At 46.8% G+C, this 21795-nt stretch overlaps 1 protein-coding gene across 3 annotated transcripts in view; it reads right to left on the reverse strand.

Moving 5' to 3' along the window:
- Nucleotides 1–2602: 2602 nt before the first annotated feature.
- TTI1 (TELO2 interacting protein 1) overlaps nt 2603–21795 on the reverse strand; it is a 50298-nt gene continuing 31105 nt past the window's right edge. For all 3 annotated transcript variants that reach the window (XM_001090407.5, XM_077951788.1, XM_077951789.1), the window contains exons 5-8: nt 18564–18704; nt 16408–16612; nt 16041–16128; nt 2603–3224 (exon numbers count right to left, since the gene is read on the reverse strand). In XM_001090407.5, coding sequence (XP_001090407.4) covers nt 3041–3224; nt 16041–16128; nt 16408–16612; nt 18564–18704 — 618 coding nt within the window. In that variant the 3' untranslated portion in view covers nt 2603–3040. The remainder of the gene's footprint in view (nt 3225–16040; nt 16129–16407; nt 16613–18563; nt 18705–21795) is intronic.

Raw genomic sequence — 21795 nt, forward strand, 5'->3', positions numbered from 1 at the left:
GCTCCACAAGTTTTAACAGGGGGAATGGAGTATTTTGCAAAGCTTATGTTAACAAGAACTAGACTGAGTCGGTTGGACAGGTTCAAAATTAAAGTTGCCTGAATATAATCATAACTGGAGATGCACTCTAATGAGATTTTTTTTTTTTTTTTTTTTTTTTTTAAATCAAGTGCAACAATCTGCCTGCAAGAATCTGAAAACAACTTGAGATAGCTTAACTCTTTGAGGGAAAAGTGGGTTTTCGGAGAGCCATGGTGTATCCTGTTATGCCGATTATCTCCTGGAGAGCTTTCCCAGAGCCCAAGTTTTTATCAGGATGAGTGTGCACATCTTCCTGGCCTCTCAGGACAGCATCGGGCTTGCCACACCCAGGTGCTCTGTGAAGACAAGCTACTTTAATCTCACTGGGAGAGCTAAGTAATGCTTGGCACGTCACGCCACCTCCCTGACCTGTTTTTCTCATTTGTCAGAATCTGGAGACTGAATTAGCCTATCAATTTGGGTCCCCAGTGGAATTAGGAACAATGCTGTGAATCCTTTCACCATCTCCGCAATTAGAGGCATTTCCCTCCCTTTTTCCAAAGGGAATCATCCCAGAATTTTAAAGCTCAAAGAGAGTTTAAGTGATTATCTTGCTCTTTCAGGGGGTTCTTCTCCCCCTCTGGCCCAGTCCCTCCACTTTACAGGCTGCAGAACTGAAAAAAGCCCTAAGAGAAGAGTTCCCTGAGGGCTCAGGAGCCAGACCAGAGCCAGGCTGCTGCCACTGAGACTGGAGCTGGACATAACTCTGCCCTTGCAGGGTGGAGTGGAGACGGAAGTGAGTGGGAACTCTCCAGAGCTGGCTGCGGACCCTCACACCAATATGTTCCCATGCCAGGCACCCTCTGGGCTTTTTAAGAGTTTGGGAACTATCTATGTCACTGGAATTGTGATCTAGCCAGTGCCTCACTATGCACCTGTGAGGAAGCATTCATCATCCCTGGGATCCTTCAGCACACTTGGGGGCGCTGGGGTGGGATGTGCGCCTGAATTTACATAATCTGTGTGTTTTAAATTTCTCAGCTAGAAAAAAATCAAGTATTTATCTTGCTTTTTCTTTTGAGACAAAGTCTCGCTCTGTCATCCAGGCTGGAGTGCAATGGCACAATCTCGGCTCACTGCAACCTCCGCCTTCCTGGGTTCACGCCATTCTTCTGCCTCAGCCTCCCGAGTAGCTGGGATTACAGGCAGGTGCCATCTTGCCTTTTCTATACAAACTGTACCAGTAGGTTACCAGATGGTTGATGAAGGGAAGGTTCCCCTTACACAGGACTCTGGCTAAAAGCAAGCCAGCATGGCGGAATTAGAACAGCATTACTCTGCAATCGCTAATGAGCATGTGGATCCCAGTGAGATCACCATGGTTCCATGGTTGCTAGCGACACAGTAAGAGATCAGACAAACACACCTCCCGATGGAAGTACATAACACCACCTATGGAGAAGTGCCAAAAACAAAGCTAGAAGACCCAGACCTGATCACGACTCTTACTCTGCCTCCCAACGGCCAGGAAACACAGGTGATAGGAGGGGCCCATGAAATGACCTCCATAGGGATGCAATCAATAAATCCAGATGGTGGGAAACGCTATAGGAGAAATGACCATGTTTCCCCACCAAAACACTTACAAGGAAAATGAGAGAGAGGTGGAGGGGGAATCTACATATTAAAAGAGATTTATTTTTTATTTTTGAGACGGAATTTTGCTCTTGTTGCCCAGGCTAGAGTGCAACGGCATGGTCTTGGCTCACCGCAATCTCTGCCTCCCAGATTCAAGCGATTCTCCTGCCTCAGCCTTCCTGAGTAGCTGGAATTACAGGCATGCACCACCATGCCCGGCTAATTTTGTATTTTTAGTAGAGACGGGGTTTCTCCATGTTGGTCAGGCCGGTCTTGAACTCCCGACCTCAGTTTATCTGCCCACCTCAGCCTCCCAAAGTTCTGGGATTACAGGCGTGAGCCACTGCGCCCGGCCTAAAAGAGATTTATTAGGGAACATACTGATACCAGCAACGTACATCACTTATTTGGATCCTGATCCAAACACACTGGGGAAATTTAGACACTGACAATATCTGACAATATTAAAGGGTCATTGTTAATTTGGTTAAGTGTGATAATGGTATTGTGGTTTACATTCAAAAAGTTTCAATGTAACATCTGGGATTTGCTTCAAAAAAATACGGGGTGTGGAGAGAGAGGTACGTGGGCGGGGCACAGAGGAAGCAAGCCTGGCCACATGCTGCCTGCCGGGGAAGTCCGGTTCATGGGGACATGGGACTTCATTACACTATTACCCATAGTAAAAAGTTAAAAAAAATTAACCTCCTGCTTAAGAAGTATCCAAAACTTTGTTATGAGTGTTTGCCTTTGGAGAGAGAAACCAGATGGCTGGGAAATGGGGAGGGGAGATTTACTCTTTATTGTTTTCTGTTTTGTACTGCTTGGATTTGGATTTTACACCATGGTTCTATATTAACCATTCAAGAATATAAACTCATTTAAAAAAAAGAAAAAACCCCACCCAGTTTAAATAACAAACTTCAAAGTGAGCTCTTGGTCATACTTTTCATCCAAGAAGTGTCTTTATTTCCGTTTGTTTCCCAAAGAACAGGTTAGGTACAACAAAATTAGTTCCATCTCATTATTTGAAGAGAGGGAGGTGTATGCAGATGGAGGGGAACTGACCTCTTGTGTGTGTCTGTGTGTGCATGTTACCTGTGAGGGAGCTGAGGCTATAGAGATGGCAGGCTAAGGAGTTAAACCCTTAGAGCCACCAGACAATGTCACTTGAAAACACAAGGTATGAAATATAAATAACAGTCAGCTACTTCCCTTCAATCCATTTCTAAGCAGTTGTGTAACTGATCAATTTACAAATCGATTGGCTAATTCACCTTTTCTGCTGCTACTGCCACCGCCTATGGCCAGGGTGGGGTCAGCCCAACTTCTGGCTGGCAGGGGAGGAGGGATCGGTGGCCTCTGTAGTGGGGGAGCAGGGTCACTGCAGCTCTGTGAGCAGGTGGAGCACGTTGGCCGTGTACAGGTTTTGCTGCCCGCTGGCCCTGCGCAGCTGCACGGGGTGGAGGCTGAGGTGGGGAGGTGTGAACTGCACGGGGCAGTAAAGCTCATTCAGGAGGAACCAGGTGGAGTCTGGGTCCACCTTCATCAAGTGGAGGAAGACGCTGTGGAGAGATGGAAAGGAGTGAGTAGAGGGTACGGGCAGGGAAGGTGGGGAGTGCTACAGCCCCAACCAGGAGGCTATTTACCGGGCTATTTGAGAAGAAACCGGTAACCATATCAAGTCACTTCAAATAGTAGAAATAACCCACTTGAATTCATAAGACAAGACCAGTAGGATGGTCCCAAAGCCCAACAGAAATACAGGTAACAGTTTCATATCCACTGACATACAGAAAACCAGTAATTAGTGTAAGCAGAACAATATTGACAGCAAACAAGCTCTTGGCAAAGAAAGAGGCTGAATTCCAGAGTATAAAGCAGGAGTTTTCATAAAGAAGAAAAATGACAGAGTGTACCCTTTCTTAAAGGCTTTGCTCAGCTCACAGGCCCAGACCAGGGTCAGGGGCAGGCCCAGGGCAGGGTTCCCTGTCCTGCTCGGGGGCCCTGAGCAAGCCTCATTATTACGGTCCTCCAGCATGGTGCTGAACTTGGCAGTTGGAGCCTTTCTGGCTGAGAGCCATGGATACTTGGTGGTGCGAACAGACACTCATGGCTCCCGTGTGAGGAGCCTGTTTCCTCACAGGGATCAGATCCACAGAATATGCCGCCTTTGGCAGGCTGGCAAAGGGCTCCTTTATTCTCCTGGGGCAGGACTGGCTGAGCCCTGCTCTGTAACCTTTGGCAGAGATAGAGCACTGATGTCCTCTGACACGTGACAGGGACAGAGCTCAAGGGCCCACGCTACTGAACGCCACACAGCCACCGAGGGTGGTTTTTGCCTTAGTCTGAACTTTGGGGTCATAACCTGTGCCTCTTAGCTGCTCAAATACTATTTCTGAAAGATCAGTCATGTGCCCAGGGCCACTGTGTTGGGCAGTCCAAGTGTAAACTTCATACGCGGTGGCAATTCAGTCTGGCTTGGCAATCCCTGGAAGAATGGGGCCCTCCCACAGTGGGCGGGACCTCCCAGCCAGTCTGCCCATCTCAGCTCACAACTGCCTGCTCAGAGGCTGGGCTCCCCATGCCATTTTGCCCATACCACTGTGCCCCAGTAAGGCTGCCCCTTACTTTTCTCTTTCGGGACACCTTTCCCAGCACATATTGACTATTGATCATCTCCCTTACAACACAAGCTCCCCGAGGGCAGGGACCAGCGACCACATCTGTTCTGTAGGTTGCTGTATTTCCGGCACCTGGAATGGCATGTGGTCAGCATCCAGTTAATGTTGACTGAACAGGTTCTCATTTCTCTTTTATCTTTTTTTCCCGTGCAATATGTCCACGTAACAATGAATGAGTTCTCATTTTAATGAGGACATGGCGAGTTACTACATTGCACATGAATGACTTTAGACGACACCCCTCTCTAGAATACTTAAAATTCTACAAAAGGATCTGAAGGAGGGGTTAAACTCTCACCATCAAGGAAGGAACAAGGAAGATTATTAACAGGATTCAAATTATCAGAGGCATCACTAACCATGTGGCTTTGGGAAGTTATTCAACTTGCCCTGTTTCAGCCTCCCCATTTCAAAAATGGGGGATGTACTTCACTCAGGGTTTTGCTGAGGTTTAAAGCACAGATCAAGCCCTACACAGTCTAGCACACGTGACCCCTATTTACCAATTAACAGTATGTAGTATCTATTTGATAAATTACATTTTATTCTTGGCAATTATTCTGAGGAGCCTCTTGCATACTGTTCGGCATTAAATAGGAACTTCAATGCCTGCTAAGTGGGAGTAAATTCTGGGTTTTAATTTCACTAATATGAAAGACCTGCACCCTCAGGGGATTTGGGTCTTACCATGAAGCCAGTCTTGATATCATCCTTAGGTGTAATGGACATACACTAAAGAGGCCAGGGAGGCAGTGGGGGAGTGGGGAGGGTGGACAAGGGCACTGAATTTGCATTTTTTTTTTTGAGACAGTCTTACTCTGTTGCCCAGGCTGCAGTGCAGTGGTGCGATCTTGGCTTACTGCACCTCCACCTCCCAGGTTTAAGCCATTCTCCTGCCTCAGCCTCCCGAGTAGCTGGGATTACAGGCGCCCATCACCATACCCGGCTAATTTTTGTATTTTCAGTAGAGACGGGGTTTCACCATGTTGGCCAGGCTGGTCTCGAACTCCTGACCTCAGGTGATCAACCCTCCTCAGCCTCCCAAAGTATAGGATTACAGGTGTGAGCACCGGGCCCAGCCTACTGAATTTTTTCCTGGCCTGTTCTGTGCCCAAACAATTTAAGTTTCCTTTGCTTAGGATAATCTTGTGTTTATAACCTCCACAGTGGTTGTTGGAGAAGTGATTAGAATATTCTAATTCATCGTTTCCACTTCACCGCAGAAAGGAGATGAGGCCTGCGTGGGAGACAATTTTTGTTTAAAAATAAAAATATCTTTGATAATTAGAGTGGCAAGGGAAATTATGAAAAAATGCACCAAAACCGGTGAGCAGATTTCTGTTTACACGTGACACAGTTGACAGTTTTCCCTGGTGCCAAAGACTGTTAGAATGCAAATGGTTTCATTTGATTTTTTTTCCCCTTTCAAGAGCTGGAACAATTTCTCAAGCTACAGCATGGCGCTCTCCCAGCTTCAAGGAATATTTTTATCTGGGCAACACCCAGCAAAGTGGTGCCACGCGACCCAGTTCAGTCATAGCTGCGCTCTGACTTACACAGCATGAAAATGCTACAATGTTCATTTTCTGAGCTCTTTTTTAACATGCTAAATATGAATGTTGTATTCATTGGCAGGAAAGGAAAGAAAATAAGCCACTCTCTTTGCCCTGCAAGATACCCACATAAAATATTAACAGAAAAGCAAAGGGAAAACATGTGCAAAGTTCACCTTCTTTTATTAAGCAAGAGCCAAACTCTTGGAAGGATTGTTTTGGGTCTCATTTCTTTGCTCTTAAAGGGGCAGATGCCCCAGAACGGCAGGAATGCACGTTCCGTCTCTCACCTCTGTGGCTTGGAGCAAGTTATTTTGCCTCATGAACCTGTTTCCTCTTTCTCCAAAGATGATCACACCTGGCCCACTCTCCTCACAGGTTTGTTCTGAAGCTCAGAGGAGAGGGGGTGCAGGACAACACTTTGAAGTATGTAACGAAAACAGTATTCCTTCTTTCCTTCCAGAGAGAGACAGAGAGAGAGAGAGAGAGAGGGAGACAGAGAGTCTGAGGCATAATTATCACTACCAACCTTAGCAGCATTGCCATGCCATGGATAATTTTCAGACACCCTGAAAAGGGCAAAACATTTGTCTTTTGTTTCACTCGTAACTTTCTCCATACTGACTTGGTGGCGGGGCGGCGGGGGGGGTCCCAGTTCTCAGTCAGTGGTGTTCTAATTTTCCCCATTATTTTCAGGAAGAAACAGATGCAATATATTCTGTCCTCTGCATGCCTGAGGTGGGGAGCAAATGCCATGCCATGCAACCAGGTGGCTGGCAGGCGTAGCTGTGCTCTCCTCCCCGAGAGGCATGTGGCCTGCTGAACTCTAAATGCGACAAATTCCAAACCTACACCCTTGTTGGCTTTAAGCCCCCGGGAGCTGAGCCTGAGGCCCAGGAGGTCTGATCTAAGTGCTTAGCACCAGGCCTTGTTCCAAACTCTGGTGCCACTTTGTCCTGGGGCCAGTTCCTGCCTAGCCTTAGCTGGGAAGAGGGACCCCCGAGAGTGAACAGCTGAATGGCGAAGTTGTTGAAAACTCCTTTTGCATAAGCCAAAGCCAGAAGACAAAGACAGGACCTCTGCTCTGAAGTGACTGGGGTAACTGCCTGGAAAATGTTCCCAATACATCTTGCGATGCGCAGGGATGGCTCTTGAACACGCCAAATGGCCAGTTCCATCTTTTTTTCAAACCCAAAGAGAAACACTTTTTAAAAAATGTATGTATACCATTTAACTCCTGAACAAAAATTTCTTTCTCCTCCCCCAGGCCCAAATCAGTGGCTCCAGGGAGCACAGTTATCAAGAGATTATCTGGTCCCCAGAGTATCGGGAGGCACTCAGCTGTGCCGCATGCCTCCGAGTGTCCTGAGGCGAGTGATTATCTCTCAATAACCTGTAGGGCCGTGTAGCTTAAATGATAACTTGACTTTAAAAAATTTAGAACTCGCTGTTAGGCAGTTTCTAAGCAACCTGTTTCCATGGCAAAGAAGCCTGGTGTTTATACTGATTTTTCACTTAAAATGCGGTTTTATTGAATTTCACTCTATGCAGGCAGCCATTTGCCTGCACTTCAGCCCTATCTACAACTGACGGCTATCAGTAAGTACCTAATAAACTCCAGATGCCAAACCAGAAGCGGCTCCTTCCTTCATGATCAATATGGGGGTGCTCCTAGTGAGCAAGCTGGGGGCAAGGAGGCGGGAATGGGGAGGGAGGAAACGTGCTCCTGGAATCTGGTCAGCTGGGTTTAAGTCTTATCTCTTCGTGGTTCATCAAACATTTACTAGAGCCCGGTCCAGCCCAGGCACTAACTGAGGTGCCTGTGGCACAAAGACAGAGGGACAAAAAAGGCTCTGCCCTCGGGGCTCCCTGTCTTCTGGGGTAGACAAGGGATCACAGAGGCCCATGGCGCACTGTGGCAAGGGCCATCCTAGAAGTGATGTGCGGGGTGGCACCAGGCATGGCTTCCTGAGAAGGGGCACAGCAAGTTGCTTCTCTGTAAAGAGCAGGTGGACCAGATCAGTTCTAAGATCCCTGGCAGCTCCAAGAGACCACGAGAGTTTTCAATCATGGGCACTGGATCATTATCCACCCCCACCCTCCCAACATGGCAAAACCAAAAAGAAACCCCTCTGCTCTGCTGTAGGAGCGAATATTAGAGTATGTTCTCACCATCTCTGTCTAGACAACATCTGCTCAAAGGGAGCTCTAGAAAACCGCCAGCCAATGAAGGCCCAGTGAAGCTAAATAAACTATAACTGAAATGCGGGGCTTCCCGCACTCCTGGGTGACACGCTATTCTTCCTCTGTCAATTACTTGCTTGAGGGATCTGCTGTTCTCCGTCTCCTTCTGGATTTATAAAATGCTCTCATGAGCCGTCAGGGTAAATGCCAGTGGTAAAGAACATGTGGCTTTGTGATCTGTTTGTTTGCTTATTTATTTGGGGCTTCTAAAGAAGTTACTCAGAAATGTCTCCTTAGGAACACGATAGGCTCTCTCTATGTGGGCACCGCTAAATGCAGTGGGAAAGTAAGCTCACTTGTGGGAAAGCAGGCATATCCACTAAGTTATTTTGGTGTTCCCGTTGTTCCTTCTCTGGCAGCACAGCCTCCACACTCTCCTTCTCTCTGGCCATCTCTTCTCCCATCACTCTGTACATGCTGATGCTGCAGATGAGGCCGTGTGTTTCCTTTTAAACAAATGGATGCTCAGGGTGTCGATGCGTCCTAGCCAGCAAGCAGTGGGGCTATGTTTCTATACTCAGTAATTTACTCTAATGGGTCTCGGTTCATTGGTTAACCAGTATTTCAAGCCTGTCCTTTCTTGCTATTCCATTTAGCTATCTTCCCCTGCACGGAGGTCGTTTTTTGTTTCTAAATGTTGGAAATGGAGGATTATGACTTGAAGCAACGAGTTACTCCCCAAATAAATACTACCAATTACCTTTGCAGCTATACATGCTTGTTAGACTTAACTATATTTACCTGTTCAAAACCATTCATCTATTGATCTAACACCAATATGCGTACTCACACAGAGACTCATATCAAAAATATTTAAATGCAACAAGGGCAGGCTTGAAAACCATAAACACCAGTAGAAGCAAATGATGTTAACCATACCCCTGAAGTGCCGCAAGATAAAGTATCATAAATGCAGAGGAATGACTCCATTGCTTTGTGCATATTTAAAAGGATATGGCACTGAGAGGCCCAATCTGTTATAGACAATTCAAAAATAAGCCAGAACCTAGGAGGGTTTAAATCCCACTAGGGCGAGATTTAAAAGTGGCCCTTTCCATCTGGCCAGTTCTCCTGCCTCCAGGAACCCTGCAAGCCTAGATCCCACGACAGTGCTGTTGGGCACAGATTTCAAAGTGGCATTCTGTGCTGAGCACTGTGAGGGCTGACTCGGACCTTTCCCCCAGCTGGCTGCACTCAGTTCCTGCCACATTCAGTTTCCTGCACCTCCCTGGAAGGTATGTACCCTTGAAGATAAAGACATCTTCATAGCAGCCTACCTATCTTGCCCCCCTCCTGCCTGAACTGTTTTCCTGTAATCTGTGCTTTGGCACTAAGCCAGTAGTCTCCACTCACGGATGCCTTCGGAAACAGCTCTAGGAAATGTACTTCTGTATTTACTGCAAGGACGTTGAGGATATTACTCACGATAGTACCCAGTGTTCTTTTAAGATGACCCATGGAGAAATTTTCCTCAAGCCTCAGTAATAAGGAAATCCATGCTTCTTTCTGAAAAGCTTTCTTTCCTTTTCTTTTAAAAAACTCTTATTCAGGTACTTCCTGTATCATTTTCCTCTTTGCTGTCTGTCAGTATGCACAGAGCCACTCTGAAAGCTCCTCTCTGGCAAGAGTGCAGGGCTCTAACTGGATTGTCTATATTAACCTCAACTGGGTCTCATCTTGCTTTTGCTGTTATTTTTCCGTTTAAAAAATTTCTTTGCTTCCTTCCTCATTTCTTTGTTGCAAACAATTTATAAGATGTTCCAAGTCATTTTTGGAATAAGAAATTTAAATAATGATTAACAAGTACTATTTAGTGACTTCTACTCTGTGGTGGTATTATGTGCTACCTGACTTTACTGAATCCTTGTCATTGTTGTAGTAGGTGAAATAAGCAAAATAATATATATGCTCTTTTCAGTCTTATGGATGAGAAAACAGAGACTTTGAGAAGTGAATTAATTTGTCCAAGGCTATCTTGCTATCGAACAACAATGTGAGGCCTTGGTAGTTACCTTTGAAAATCTTCAACTCTCAACACAGCACTTGGCTCATCATAAGAGACCTAATAAGAATCTTTTAAAATACACACATATAATAAGACAATAGAGATCATCTCCCTGGCTACTTTACTCAGTACTGAGACAACATTTACTTCCGTGTCTCCGAGGTGTTCGAGAGGGATGGCAGAGCCTGCAGAGTGAGGAAATGACTACCCTGTGGTCGACCACAGCCTCTGACGACCAGAACCCACTTTGTGCCGGCAGTGCTGCGACCAGGCTCTATCTGTCATCGAGAGCGTTCTGCTCCCAACCTGGCACGGCCTGCACTGTGCACACACACCCCATGCTTGGCTTTCCTACTGGGTGGTAAGATGGTTGACCCCGGCAGGTTATCGGTGACATGACAACACTAAGGAAGTAGGGACAGAATTGGCAGCATTGAATTTAAGTAGATTTAAGTAGCCCAGAGGTCCCTGCCTTCAGTTCTGAAACCCAGCAACCCACTTGGTTTGTAATCTGCCTGCCAGATGTCTCTTATCTTTGACACCATGAAATCAGGCCTATATATGCAGAGTGAACAGCTTCAGATCTGAGTGTATTTTTAGAACAATGGGACTCAGAAAGAAAAGCAGCAATGCCTGTCAAAAGATGGATAATAGGAAAGCTAACTACTTGGGTTTGGATTTGTCAACTATTAATCAAGTGTCAAAAGGAAAAAATATTAGGTGTGCCCTCATTTCCATGCTGGGTGCAATCCAAGGGGGAACAGCTTTGCAGTCCCAGCTCAGCCAAACTGCCCACACCATTTAAGGCGATGAGCTACTAATTTCAAGCTCAGCTGAACTAATGGATCACCTCTGTGGCTCCTCATCCGTTCAAATATAATAGGCTCATGTGTGGGTAAAGAGAGGAGTTGGGGCTCTGACGGGGATGAAATGGATGAGCCTGTGCCAGTCTGTGTTTGTCCAGGGTTTGAAGGCACCAGCTGGTTCTTTGATGGGTTGGGATCCTACTGCTAGAAAGAGAGCAGGGAAGTCAGTCAGTAAATGAACCTTCAAACCTGGTCCTGACCTCTGCAAACCGTGGTGGCACAATTAACATGAAAAAGACCTTTCGAGGTGAAATCTCCAGTTCAGATTTTAGTAAAGATGAAGCAGGCTTACAACTAGAAATTCTGTGGTCAGTGTCTATGTGTCTATGTGTAACATACACATCATGCATCACCTATTTGGGAAATTTACATACAATGTACCCCACATAGGTGTGTACACAGATGTAAATATACCTTCAGAACATAAGCAGAGGGCAGAGGCCCCTATCTTGTTCTCTCTAATTCCAGTCCCTAGAACAGTACCTGGAGACTCCCTGAACGTACTAATGCGATTCATCCACAAGGACCCTATGAGAATGAGGTTTTCATCTCCCCCAGTTTACAGAGGAAGAAAATGAAATGAAGCTAAATCATTTGCTCAAGGTCACATGGCCAGTAAGATCTCAACCTCGGTTTGTCCAAACCAAGACTGCTGCTTTTTCTCTCACACACAATGGCGAGGCAGAGGGAGCTGGAATGGCAACCTCCCCAGCGCCCCATCAGGGGCTACAGCAATAACAGCATCCAGGACTTGTGTGGCCAGAAGGTATACCAGCTGGTCACCACTTGCTGGCACCCTGCATCCCTATCTGGGCTCTGGGGTTAGCAGGTGGGGGTAAGACTAGGGGTGGAGGCCAAGCATCCTAAAAGCTTTGTTCCTCTATTATGAGACTTATTGGGCACTGTCTTCATCCTTTTTTCTTTTTCTTTGTTTTGAAACAGGGTCTCACTCTGTCACCCAGGCTGGAGTGCAGTGGTGTGATCACTGCTCACTATGGCCTCGACCTTCCAAGGCTCAGGTGAACCTCCTGCCTCAGCCTCCCAAGTAGCTGGGACAACAGGTGCACACCACTGCGCCCGGCTAATTTTTATATTTTCAGTAGAGACAGGGTTTCGCCATGTCGCCCAGGCTGGTCTGGAGCTCCTGAGCCCAAGTGATTCTCCCACCTCAGCTTCCCAAAGTGCTGGGATTACAAGTGTGAGCCTCATCACATGGCCTGACTTCATCTTTTCAAAAATAGGTGTTGTCTAGTTTTGTTTCCTTTTAGCCCAGGGTAAAAAGGTTCATTGGATGATGTAAAACCTCACTGCAAAAGCCAGGGAATCTCAGAGTCTGCTAAGAGACTGGCTCAAGGAGTATGGTTTTAATAGAGTTCAACTAGGCTAAGTACATGCATGGACTTCAAGGAAAAACAAATTTGGGATGTATGCTCTCTTTTCAAATTCCTTTCATGTACAGGAGGGAAAAGCTACATGGCCAGAAAGGCACGGAACTGAGAAGGCCCAGGGCATGCCAGGAGACATCTTGGAGGCTGAGAATTTCAATCAGCAAAGTTTGCCACTGCAGTCAGCTGAGATGGGGGCGTGGCTGATCTGACCTGTTGTCTGTAATCCAATGCCTACCCTCAGGGACACTGTCTTATTTTTAGCTCCTGGTATGCTAAGCCCTCCTCCCACACCACAAATATGATTGGCACATTTGTTACCCATTGAAGTTACTTAACTAGAGGGACTTTGGGGGAGCTTTTTTTTTTTTTTTTGCATTGCCAGTTAACAGTGACACCTGGTGGTAACACACAGCAAGGTCACACCCTGCCCTCACCTTCCTGCCCCTCCCCCATGCCTCCCCCAGTTGGAAGATTTATGCCCCCTCCATACAAGGCACATTCACTAGATAAAAGCATTAAACTGGAATGGCATCTCTGTTCTTAGCATTTACAACCTCGGTTATATCAACCACCCCCTGATCAATTTCCATTTCTAGAGTTTATAGCCTGGATGTAAAAGCCTGCCACAAAGGCTATATTTAATATGACAAATTAAAAAAGCAAACACTGGTTTGGTCATTCTTTGGAGCCAGGAAAAGCAAACAGGAGCAAGGAAAAACCCAAGCGTGATGCACATAAAGAGGAACTCTCATGGGGCTGCTAAGTCTGCCTCCACCCAAACTCGATGAAGGCGCCCCCTTAGAGGTCCTAAGCCCACCTGCCAGAGGGGCCCACAGACATGGCTGCTCTACAGGGCCAGTGCATATCCATCTCCTTCCAGAATGCATAAGGCCTTGCACCAGCCTCCTGCCCTGAGAGGTTCCCTCACCAGCCCTCTGGCAGACAGGAGAGCCATTTCCAAAGCAAGCTGGTCATCTGCCCAGGGTTGGAAACCCACTACCTCTGGTCTTCTCTGGCTTTTCTGAATACTAAGCCAAGGTTCCCGCTTGGGCCCTTGCAAAGAACACAGCTTTCTCTTCTCCCACAAGGGTAAGCATATGTAAGTGTGTCATTCTGACTGCGGTATGGAGAACACCTAGAGGGGCAGGAATGGAAGTGGGACTGGTGGTGAGGTCTGTCGTTCTGGTGGGAGATGATGGTAGCCTGGCCTGACCTAGTGGCTTGGAGGTGTCGTTTTGAGAGAAGTCATTTTGAAAGCAATTTTCCAAGTGAGGTAGGCAGGCTTTACTTTTGGTCATGGATGTGGGGTGTGAAGGTCAGAGAAGAATTAAGAACAAACAACGGGATGGATGGCAGGGCCATGTGCTGAGATGGGGACTCCACCTCATGCAGGGGACTTGGTTCCTCAGTACCAGTAGGTATGACTTTTCTTTGAGATGGAGTCTCACTCTGTCGCCCAGGCTGGAGTACAGTGGCACAATCTCGGCTCACTGCAACGTCCGCCTCCCAGGTTCAAGCGATTCTCCTGCCTCAGCTTCCTGAGTAGCTGGAATTACAGGTGCCTGCCACCACGCCAAGCTAACTTTTTGTATTTTTAGTAGAGACAGGGTTTCACCACGTTGGCCAGGCTGGTCTCGAACTCCTGACCTCGTGATCTGCCTGCCTCGGGCTCCCATAGCGCTGGGATAACAGGCATGAGCCACCCACCACACCCAACTGCCAGGTATGACTTTTCAATACTAAGTGGCCGGCCCACCCGCCCACCCCTCTCTCCATGCGGTAATGAGGCTCACAGAGAGACCAGGCTTCCTATTGTCTCAAGCTTCTTCTCCCACTTAAAGAGCTTATTAATTTTGGATCAAGGACAAGACTGATTTTCTTCCCCCTGACTTCAAGATAAGTTTGCAGGTGATATGTGTGAAGCAATCCACCTAGCTTTTCCTCCCGCTCCCTGCCCATCAGGAGGGAGGCCATCTGACTCAGCCGCTGAACGGAATGTGCTGGAGCAAACAAAGGGAGCTGCAGTCAAGTGGTGGGGCTGCGTGTTCCTCCACCTGAGGCTCCCTGAACACCAGCTCAAGATTCAGCAAGGTCCAATTCCGGGTTTAATTGCTTTCAGCGGCAGAAAAGAGAATTAGAAATGAAAAGATAATGAATTGAGAATATTAGCTTATTTGATGGTTCTAAACTTGAAGGAAGGGATGGGGTGGGTATAGGAAAAGTAGAATGGAATGGGGAATGTGAAAATTAGACCTTTGTAACTCTTGGTTGTAATAGGCATCTAAAAGAATTTACTTCAAGATAAACTCATTATGTTCTTGAGTTGCACTTTAAATCACAGCACAATCAGCTCCAGGGGCACCGCCCAGGGAGAACTATTTTCACCCTAAGTTGATTCTCTACAGAATAAAAATGCCTGGGGACAGAAGCTGGTTAGGATGCGCCCCTGTGCTCACAAAACTATGACTGATTCTGGGACTAAGGGATGTGACGGGAAAGGGACAGGAAGAAAAAAGGAAATGGGAAATCAAGAGCAAAAAACAGCAAAGGACAATAAATCAGTTCAAGAAGATATTACCATCACTCCCAGGGAGTGCAAGGTTTATAAGGGGCAAGCTGGCTCTCCTCACTGCACAGTCAGAGCAGCCTTTCCGCCCCTCAGGGAATGAGATGACTCCTAACTCCCACCCCACTGAAGAGGATCAGGGATGTGCCTCGAGAAGCTAGGAAGAAGCAGGGATTCTGCTGCAGGCATGAAGCTGGTGAGGCTGGAGGAGCTGCAGGGCCCAGAGCGGCACACAGTGCCAGGCCCAGCTTTCGCCCCAGCAGCAGACATCCTGGGATGGCAGTTCCAGGATGCAGGCTGCTCCCGCCTGGAAGGAACGCTGGGAGAAGAGGGGCAGAGTAGACTTTGGGTCTCACGTCTGGGGAATGCTGTTGTGCTCAGAGAGTTTCAGCTCTTAGTCCTAAAGTAACCAGCAATAGCTTCTTCTCCTAGAGGTGATACAGCTTTTCTCAAATAAGCATGGTCAAACTCTTAGAAATTGGAATCACCTAGTTTCAGAACCAGAAAAGGCCCTTTAAGCCATTAGTCTGGCAGCTCTTAATGTTCTTTGGGTCACAGATTCCTATTAGAACCTATGAATGGTCCCTATTAGAAAAAGGCACATGTGCACCTGCCTGCACACAAACAATTCTGCATGGCACTTTTGAGGGTTCATGGCACCAATGCCCATCTAAGACCTGCTGTGGAGTCGACGTATGCCGTATCAGGAACCCAGCACTTTCACTTTGCTGTTGAAGGAGCCAAGGCATGAAGAAGTGCCAGGCACCTGGTCTCCAGGCCTAGAAACAGATTCCCCTCCAACCAGGAGGGTGCTGAGTCTCTCTAGCACACCGTCTTTCTGCTTCTTGACCCTCTGGAATTGTTGCTGACTTTGCAGGAGAGGAAAAGGTTACCGGCAAAGAGAAACACATCTAGTAAAAATACCATCTCTAGTGCTGGCACAGTTAAAGAAATTATCTTAACCTGGCAGGGAGAGAGAGAAAACAGCAGAGATGCCTCAACTCTGCTTGCCATTAGCAAATCATCTGTAATTTAGAACAAACGTAAAGGGACGCGGGTGATCAGGCAGACGTACCTCCTGGCAGCCTCTTGTAATTTCACGGGCTGTTTGGCGCTGAGGTAAATCAAGCAGGCATCAGCCACTTTATTCAGGTCACCCTCACCTGCAGAAAAGACAAAACAAGCGTCAGCCCTCACACTTCATTTGGGACAAGCAGTGACCAACTGTGTCTGCAGAAACTGCAACAGCTAGGCAAGATGCTCTGGGCTCTCTACTCCATCCCGCCAAAGAACACATCAAGATAAACAGACAAATGAGGCCAAAATAAGACGGAAGGAGGTACACGGGTGGGGGGGGGTGGGGCACAACTGAGCAGAGGGCATGATGGCAGGGGTGAGACAGATGCTGAGTGTGTGTCCAGCTGGAACTGCCTGGTACCCACCTAGGTCCAGTCTCTCACAGAGGGGGCCCAGGCCCTGTAGGACAGCCAGCTGCAACTTGAAGGCCAGTGTGTGCGAGTAAACTGGTCCAGCCCTGGCACTGATGGGGGCCTGGGTGACTAGGGAGCCAGCCAGCTTTGGCAGGACATCTTTGCAGAACCGGCTGCGTAGAAAGTCGCCACACTTGCTTCCCAGAGTACGTAAAACCTGCAGAAACAGCCCCCAACCTGGTGAGTGAACATCGTCAAGGCAGCAAGAGAACTAAAGAACGCTTGGTAATTCAATTTCATCTAGGTCTCTGCTTGGAAAAAAAATAGAATTACTGCTGTTAATTCCTTGCCCATGGTTTGTGATTCTGACAGTTATGAATTTGGAGGTCTCTGCTCCCAAGGCATGGTTGCTTCTATCCATAAATACAGATTACACAGCGAATAATTCAAAGGAATCTTGGGTTGGATGAATAATATGATTAATATCTTGATTTCCCTCCCATTTTTGTTAAAAAAAAAAAAAAAAGAGAGAAGAGCTTAAAGCAGTTCACATAGATCATTTCTTGAATCTTCCTAACATCCCTTGAGAAAATACATATGCTTTTAACTCTAGCTAGCTGAGCAACCATGAACACTATGGCCCAGCTGCTGCCACATGCAGGCATCAGGAGGTTGGTGACTAGGCCGAGGTCCCTGGGCTGAACCAAGGCAGGGTCCCTGAAGTTGCAGCCGACTTGGTGATCCTTCTGTTCAGCTGTACAACCTCTTATGCACATCACCCTCATTCTATCTTTCAGAACAGATAGTTTCTTTGCATGTCTTGTTTTACACTTTCTCTAGCAGAACATATTGAAATGTTTTGCCCTGCTGCACAAGACTGAGTATACAGGATAATAGGAATTTCTTTAAAAATTGGTAAGCAAGGCATAACCAGCACAGAGTGTTTGCTGATTTTGCAGAGAACAAGGCTCTCATTTCAGGTCCCTCAGCTGAATGGCACAGCTTCTATAGACCTCGGTGTCATCATTGTGTCTGTGCATGGGGAAAGCAGCCTCAGTTATCGTGCACACATCTTTATATTTTTTTCATTTTTCTTTGCTTGCTGTTATTTCAGACAACCTAGTCTCACCAACCCCTCTCACCCCCCAGTACATCTGGATAAGATTTAGCAATACCTACCTCCCTCCCCCTTAATCTTCCTCTTTTTTTGGCACACATACATACACAAGCACGCGTGTCATTTTGTGAATTTTGTTTTGGGAAAAAAACATTAATTTTTAATATTTTAATTTGGTCTAGTATATGCTGAAGAATTTACAGAAGATCAAACTACTTTGGCCAACTGTATCTGGTGCATTACCAGTTTCATTTTGTATCCCTACACATCTTTTCTCTCTGCTTCATCTTACGCACCTTCTTCTAATTTACGGTAGCTTGTTGTGGTATGTATCTCTGTAGGTTGCCTTAAGGGCTTTGAAGAACAAGAAAGGATATAAATAAGCTAAAATATCCATGCTAATGTAAGCTAAACTAAGCCAGGGAGAATAATATATATACATACATATAGGACTTACATATATATAGGACTGTTAGCTTTTCAAAGCATTTCACCAAATAGTCCCATTTTATCCCTGACAACACTATGAGAAAGGTGGGCTAGGTGTTCCTAAGCCCAACACGAAAATGGGTGGTCCCGGGTTTTGCCAGCATCACTCAGCTGGGCAGAGGACACCCACTGCTAGAACCTCGCCCCTTCACCTTGACTCCTGTGCAGTGCAAAGAACATGGAGTGAACTCACTGCTCTGGGTTCCTATCACTTACTAGCTGTTTGATTGTGAGAAAATTCCTTAACATCTCTGAGCTTCTTTCTTCCTTCGCCAAAAGTAAAGACAATATACCTACCTTGCAAAGTGGTTTTAAGGAGACAAACTCCTGTGTGGAGGAGTGCTGAGCTTACAGCCTGGCCTTTTCATCTACTGGTTCATCTGCTTCAAATTCAAAAGGAGACTGTTACCTTCTTCTTTGTGCTTTTCTTATGTTTCTATACTTTCTTCACAGTATGTGACATTGCAATCAGGTGAAGAGAACCAATCCAAAAGGCCCCAGTGAGCTCTGCGCCTACTAACTCTACCCTCACAACAGACCATGGGGGATGCTGGTGCAGTACCTTGAAGGCTCTAAGCACTGCCAGGGGGGCATCCCGTGTGAGTCGGTGCACGAGTGAGGGCCAGGCCCGATGAGCCAAGGGAAGCAGCTGGTTCTTGTGGGACTGCAGAACAACCACACACAGATCCAGCACATCCAAGACCTGAAAGAGACATGATTTCAGCAGATGGTACAGGCTTGAAAACAGATACTTGGGATCAAGTCACCATTTTCAAAGAATAATGTTTAGAAATGTATTAATTGGATAATTGTTTTCTGAGTGCTGACTACATGCCAAGCACTAGCTATGTACTGAGGGGACACAGAGGGACAATATACACGTTTCCTTGCCTTCGCAGGGTTCGTGGTCAGCTGGGGAAAGACCTTAATTAGATAACGCCTAAATGAAGTGATGATTAGCAATTGGGACAAGAAGGAAAGTCAAAGGTGAAATGCAAAGAAACGAGGGGAAGGATCTAAACCACAGACTGTTGGGAAGTCTTCGCTGAAGAAGGAGCTTCTAAAAGAAGACACAAAGGATGAGTAGGAGTTAGTTCTGTGAAGATTCATGCAACTGGAAACCATGATGAGGAAGACTCAGAGGTGGAACAGAGCTTTCATAAGAAGTGAGAGAAGGGCAGCGTGGAGCGTTACAGAGAAGAGGTAAAATGGGGACCAACTACAAAGGGGTTTGTTAGGAGTTTTTTTATATTTTGTACTAAGTGCAGTGAGGAGCCATCAAAGCGTTTTAAGCAGGAAAGTGACATGATACAATTCATGTTTTAGAAAGGTCATTCTGGCTGCTGAGTAGAGAGGAGACTTGAAGGGGGAGAGAGAAACAAAGAGGCCCTTTAGGATCCACATGAGAGGAGCAAAGTGATGTGGCCACATGATGGCGGCAGAGGAGAGAAGTCAAAGGACTGGAGATCTGTTTTGGAGATGACATGGCTTAAATTGCTGAAAGACTGGATACTGGGGAGGGGAAGTGAGGGTTTTAAAAGAGCTGCTTCGGTTCAGGGGTAGCAACTGAAGAGATGCACGTGCCATTGAATGAGATGGGGAGCATGCAGGAGGAGAAAGTTGAGTGGCTAGGGGAGACCGAGTTCTGTTACCACTACATGGAGAGGCCCAGCTGGCAGTTGAGGTACAGGCTAATCTCACCAGAAAGGGTTGGGCTACCCTGCACGTAAACTGAATATCAGTTACCTTCCTTGTTTCCTGATCTCTTACATCTCAAACTCACTGAAAAGAGACGGCCTGCATCAGTGTTGCAGCGGTCAGTACAACGGTCAGCGCAGGCTTCCCTCCCGCACAGACGGCCAACCTTCACAGGGCAACTTCTCGTTAGTCAGCAAGACAGAGCGAAGCCAGCCAACACGAAGCAGTAAACCCTACTGGGTGCCTACTATGTGCTGGTCCGCACTGAAACTGGAACAGAAGAGGCCCTGCCATTGAGGGTTGAATAGTTAGGCAAAGGAGTAAAAGAAAGCTCGGCTGCACAGCGGGGAGCAGGGGAGCAGAGTGGAAATTGCTGTGGTATCACGGACAGGCTTGGAATTTGAGCTCTGTTATTAATGGGACAAGTTACATGACATTTCATTCACTCAAAGATGCACGTTTCCCCTCTGCCTGGAATGTTCTCTTTGCATCTTTGCAGGGCAGGTTCCTTCTCAGCCTTGAGAAATGTTACCACCTCAGAGAGGCCTTCCCTGATGACCTCAGAAGGTAAATCAGAAGGTAAGCTAAATCAGAAGGTAAGCTCTGTCTTAGTCAGCAGGGTTTTGCACCGAGTAGGTTCCCAACACATACCTGCTGCATGGGTGAATTACTATTTTCTATCAAACAGAACCTGCCTCCTGGGCCTCTCCATGTAGTGGTAACAGAACTCGGTCTCCCCTAGCTGTTTCAGTTTCTCCTCCTGCGTGCTCCCTGACAGCCTTTCTCCAATATGTATGAATCTGTGTATTGCCTCTCTCCCCACAACAGACAGGGAGTTCCGTGAAGACGGGGATCGTGTCTGCATCATCCCCTCTACACACCCTCCACCTGACCTGCACTAGTCCTCAATAAGCATTTAGTACATGAATGAGTATATGTGTCTTTTTTAATGCTGTTTTATATTTATAATCAACAACTCTGTGAGGTAGGTACCATCATCTTCATTTTACAGATGAAGATGCTGAGGCTCAAAATAGTGAATTAAGTTACTCAAGGTCACATGGCTAATAAGAGGCAGAATCAGGATTTGAACTGACTCAGGTATGTAGGTCTGACTCCAACGCTGATGTTCTTAATAACTATGGTATGTATACAGCTGCTACAAATCCTCTACAAAAGGGAAGGTCTTGAAGGATATACAGGAGTATGTTGAATGCATCAGCCAGGCACCCACATTAAAGCTGTGCAGGTAAAAGGTTAAGTGCTTGCTGAATGGAACAACAGATGAATGCTAAGAGCTGTCTTGGGAAGACTAAACAAACTCCACAAAACACAGACCCTGAGATTTGAGATAATCTGTGATCAGGGTTTCCTAGCCCATCACCCCTGAGCAAGGCAATGTACCCTCATCACTAACAGTGAGTCACTAAGGCAGTTGTGTTTCTTTTTTTTTGAGATAAAGTTTCGATCTTGTTGCTCAGGCTGGACTGCAATGGCGAGATCTTGGTTCACCACAACCTCCGCCTCCTGGGATCAAGCAATTCTCCTGCCTCAGCGACCCAAGTAGCCGGGATTACAGGCATGCACCACCACGCCCGGCTAATTTTGTATTTTTAGTAGAGACGGGGTTTCTCCATGTTGGTCAGGCTGGTCTCGAACTCCCAACTCAGGTAATCTGCTTGCCTTGGCCTCCCAAAGTGCTGGGATCACAGGCGTGAGGCCCTGCGCTCGGCTGACAGTTGTGTTTCTCACTCCTGCCTGGGGGTAGGGAGGAATGCTGTTTCCCTTTGGGTGTAAGATCTTCTCCAGGGTGATTCGGAAAGCCCTGGCCCCCACTTCTACCCCACCCCACTGTCCTGTTATTGCAGTCACTACTGTATACTTCCAGCCCTTGCTGATGGGGGTGCTGCTTGGCAAACTGCCAGCATGTCAGGCTATATTAGGAAGTGTTCAAGTTTTCCCTAGGATGAAAACAGAAAGAGAGATAAGGGCTAGTGTCAGGCTTGGAAGAATGATCTTTTAAAGTATTAAAACCTGCATCCTACATAGCTGAGAAAATAATATCCTTCCCAAAGCACATGGCTTTCTTTTCCTTG

The sequence above is a fragment of the Macaca mulatta genome, chromosome 10, assembly GCF_049350105.2.
Source record: "Macaca mulatta isolate MMU2019108-1 chromosome 10, T2T-MMU8v2.0, whole genome shotgun sequence".
In the NCBI taxonomy this organism is placed as follows: Eukaryota; Metazoa; Chordata; class Mammalia; order Primates; family Cercopithecidae; genus Macaca; species Macaca mulatta.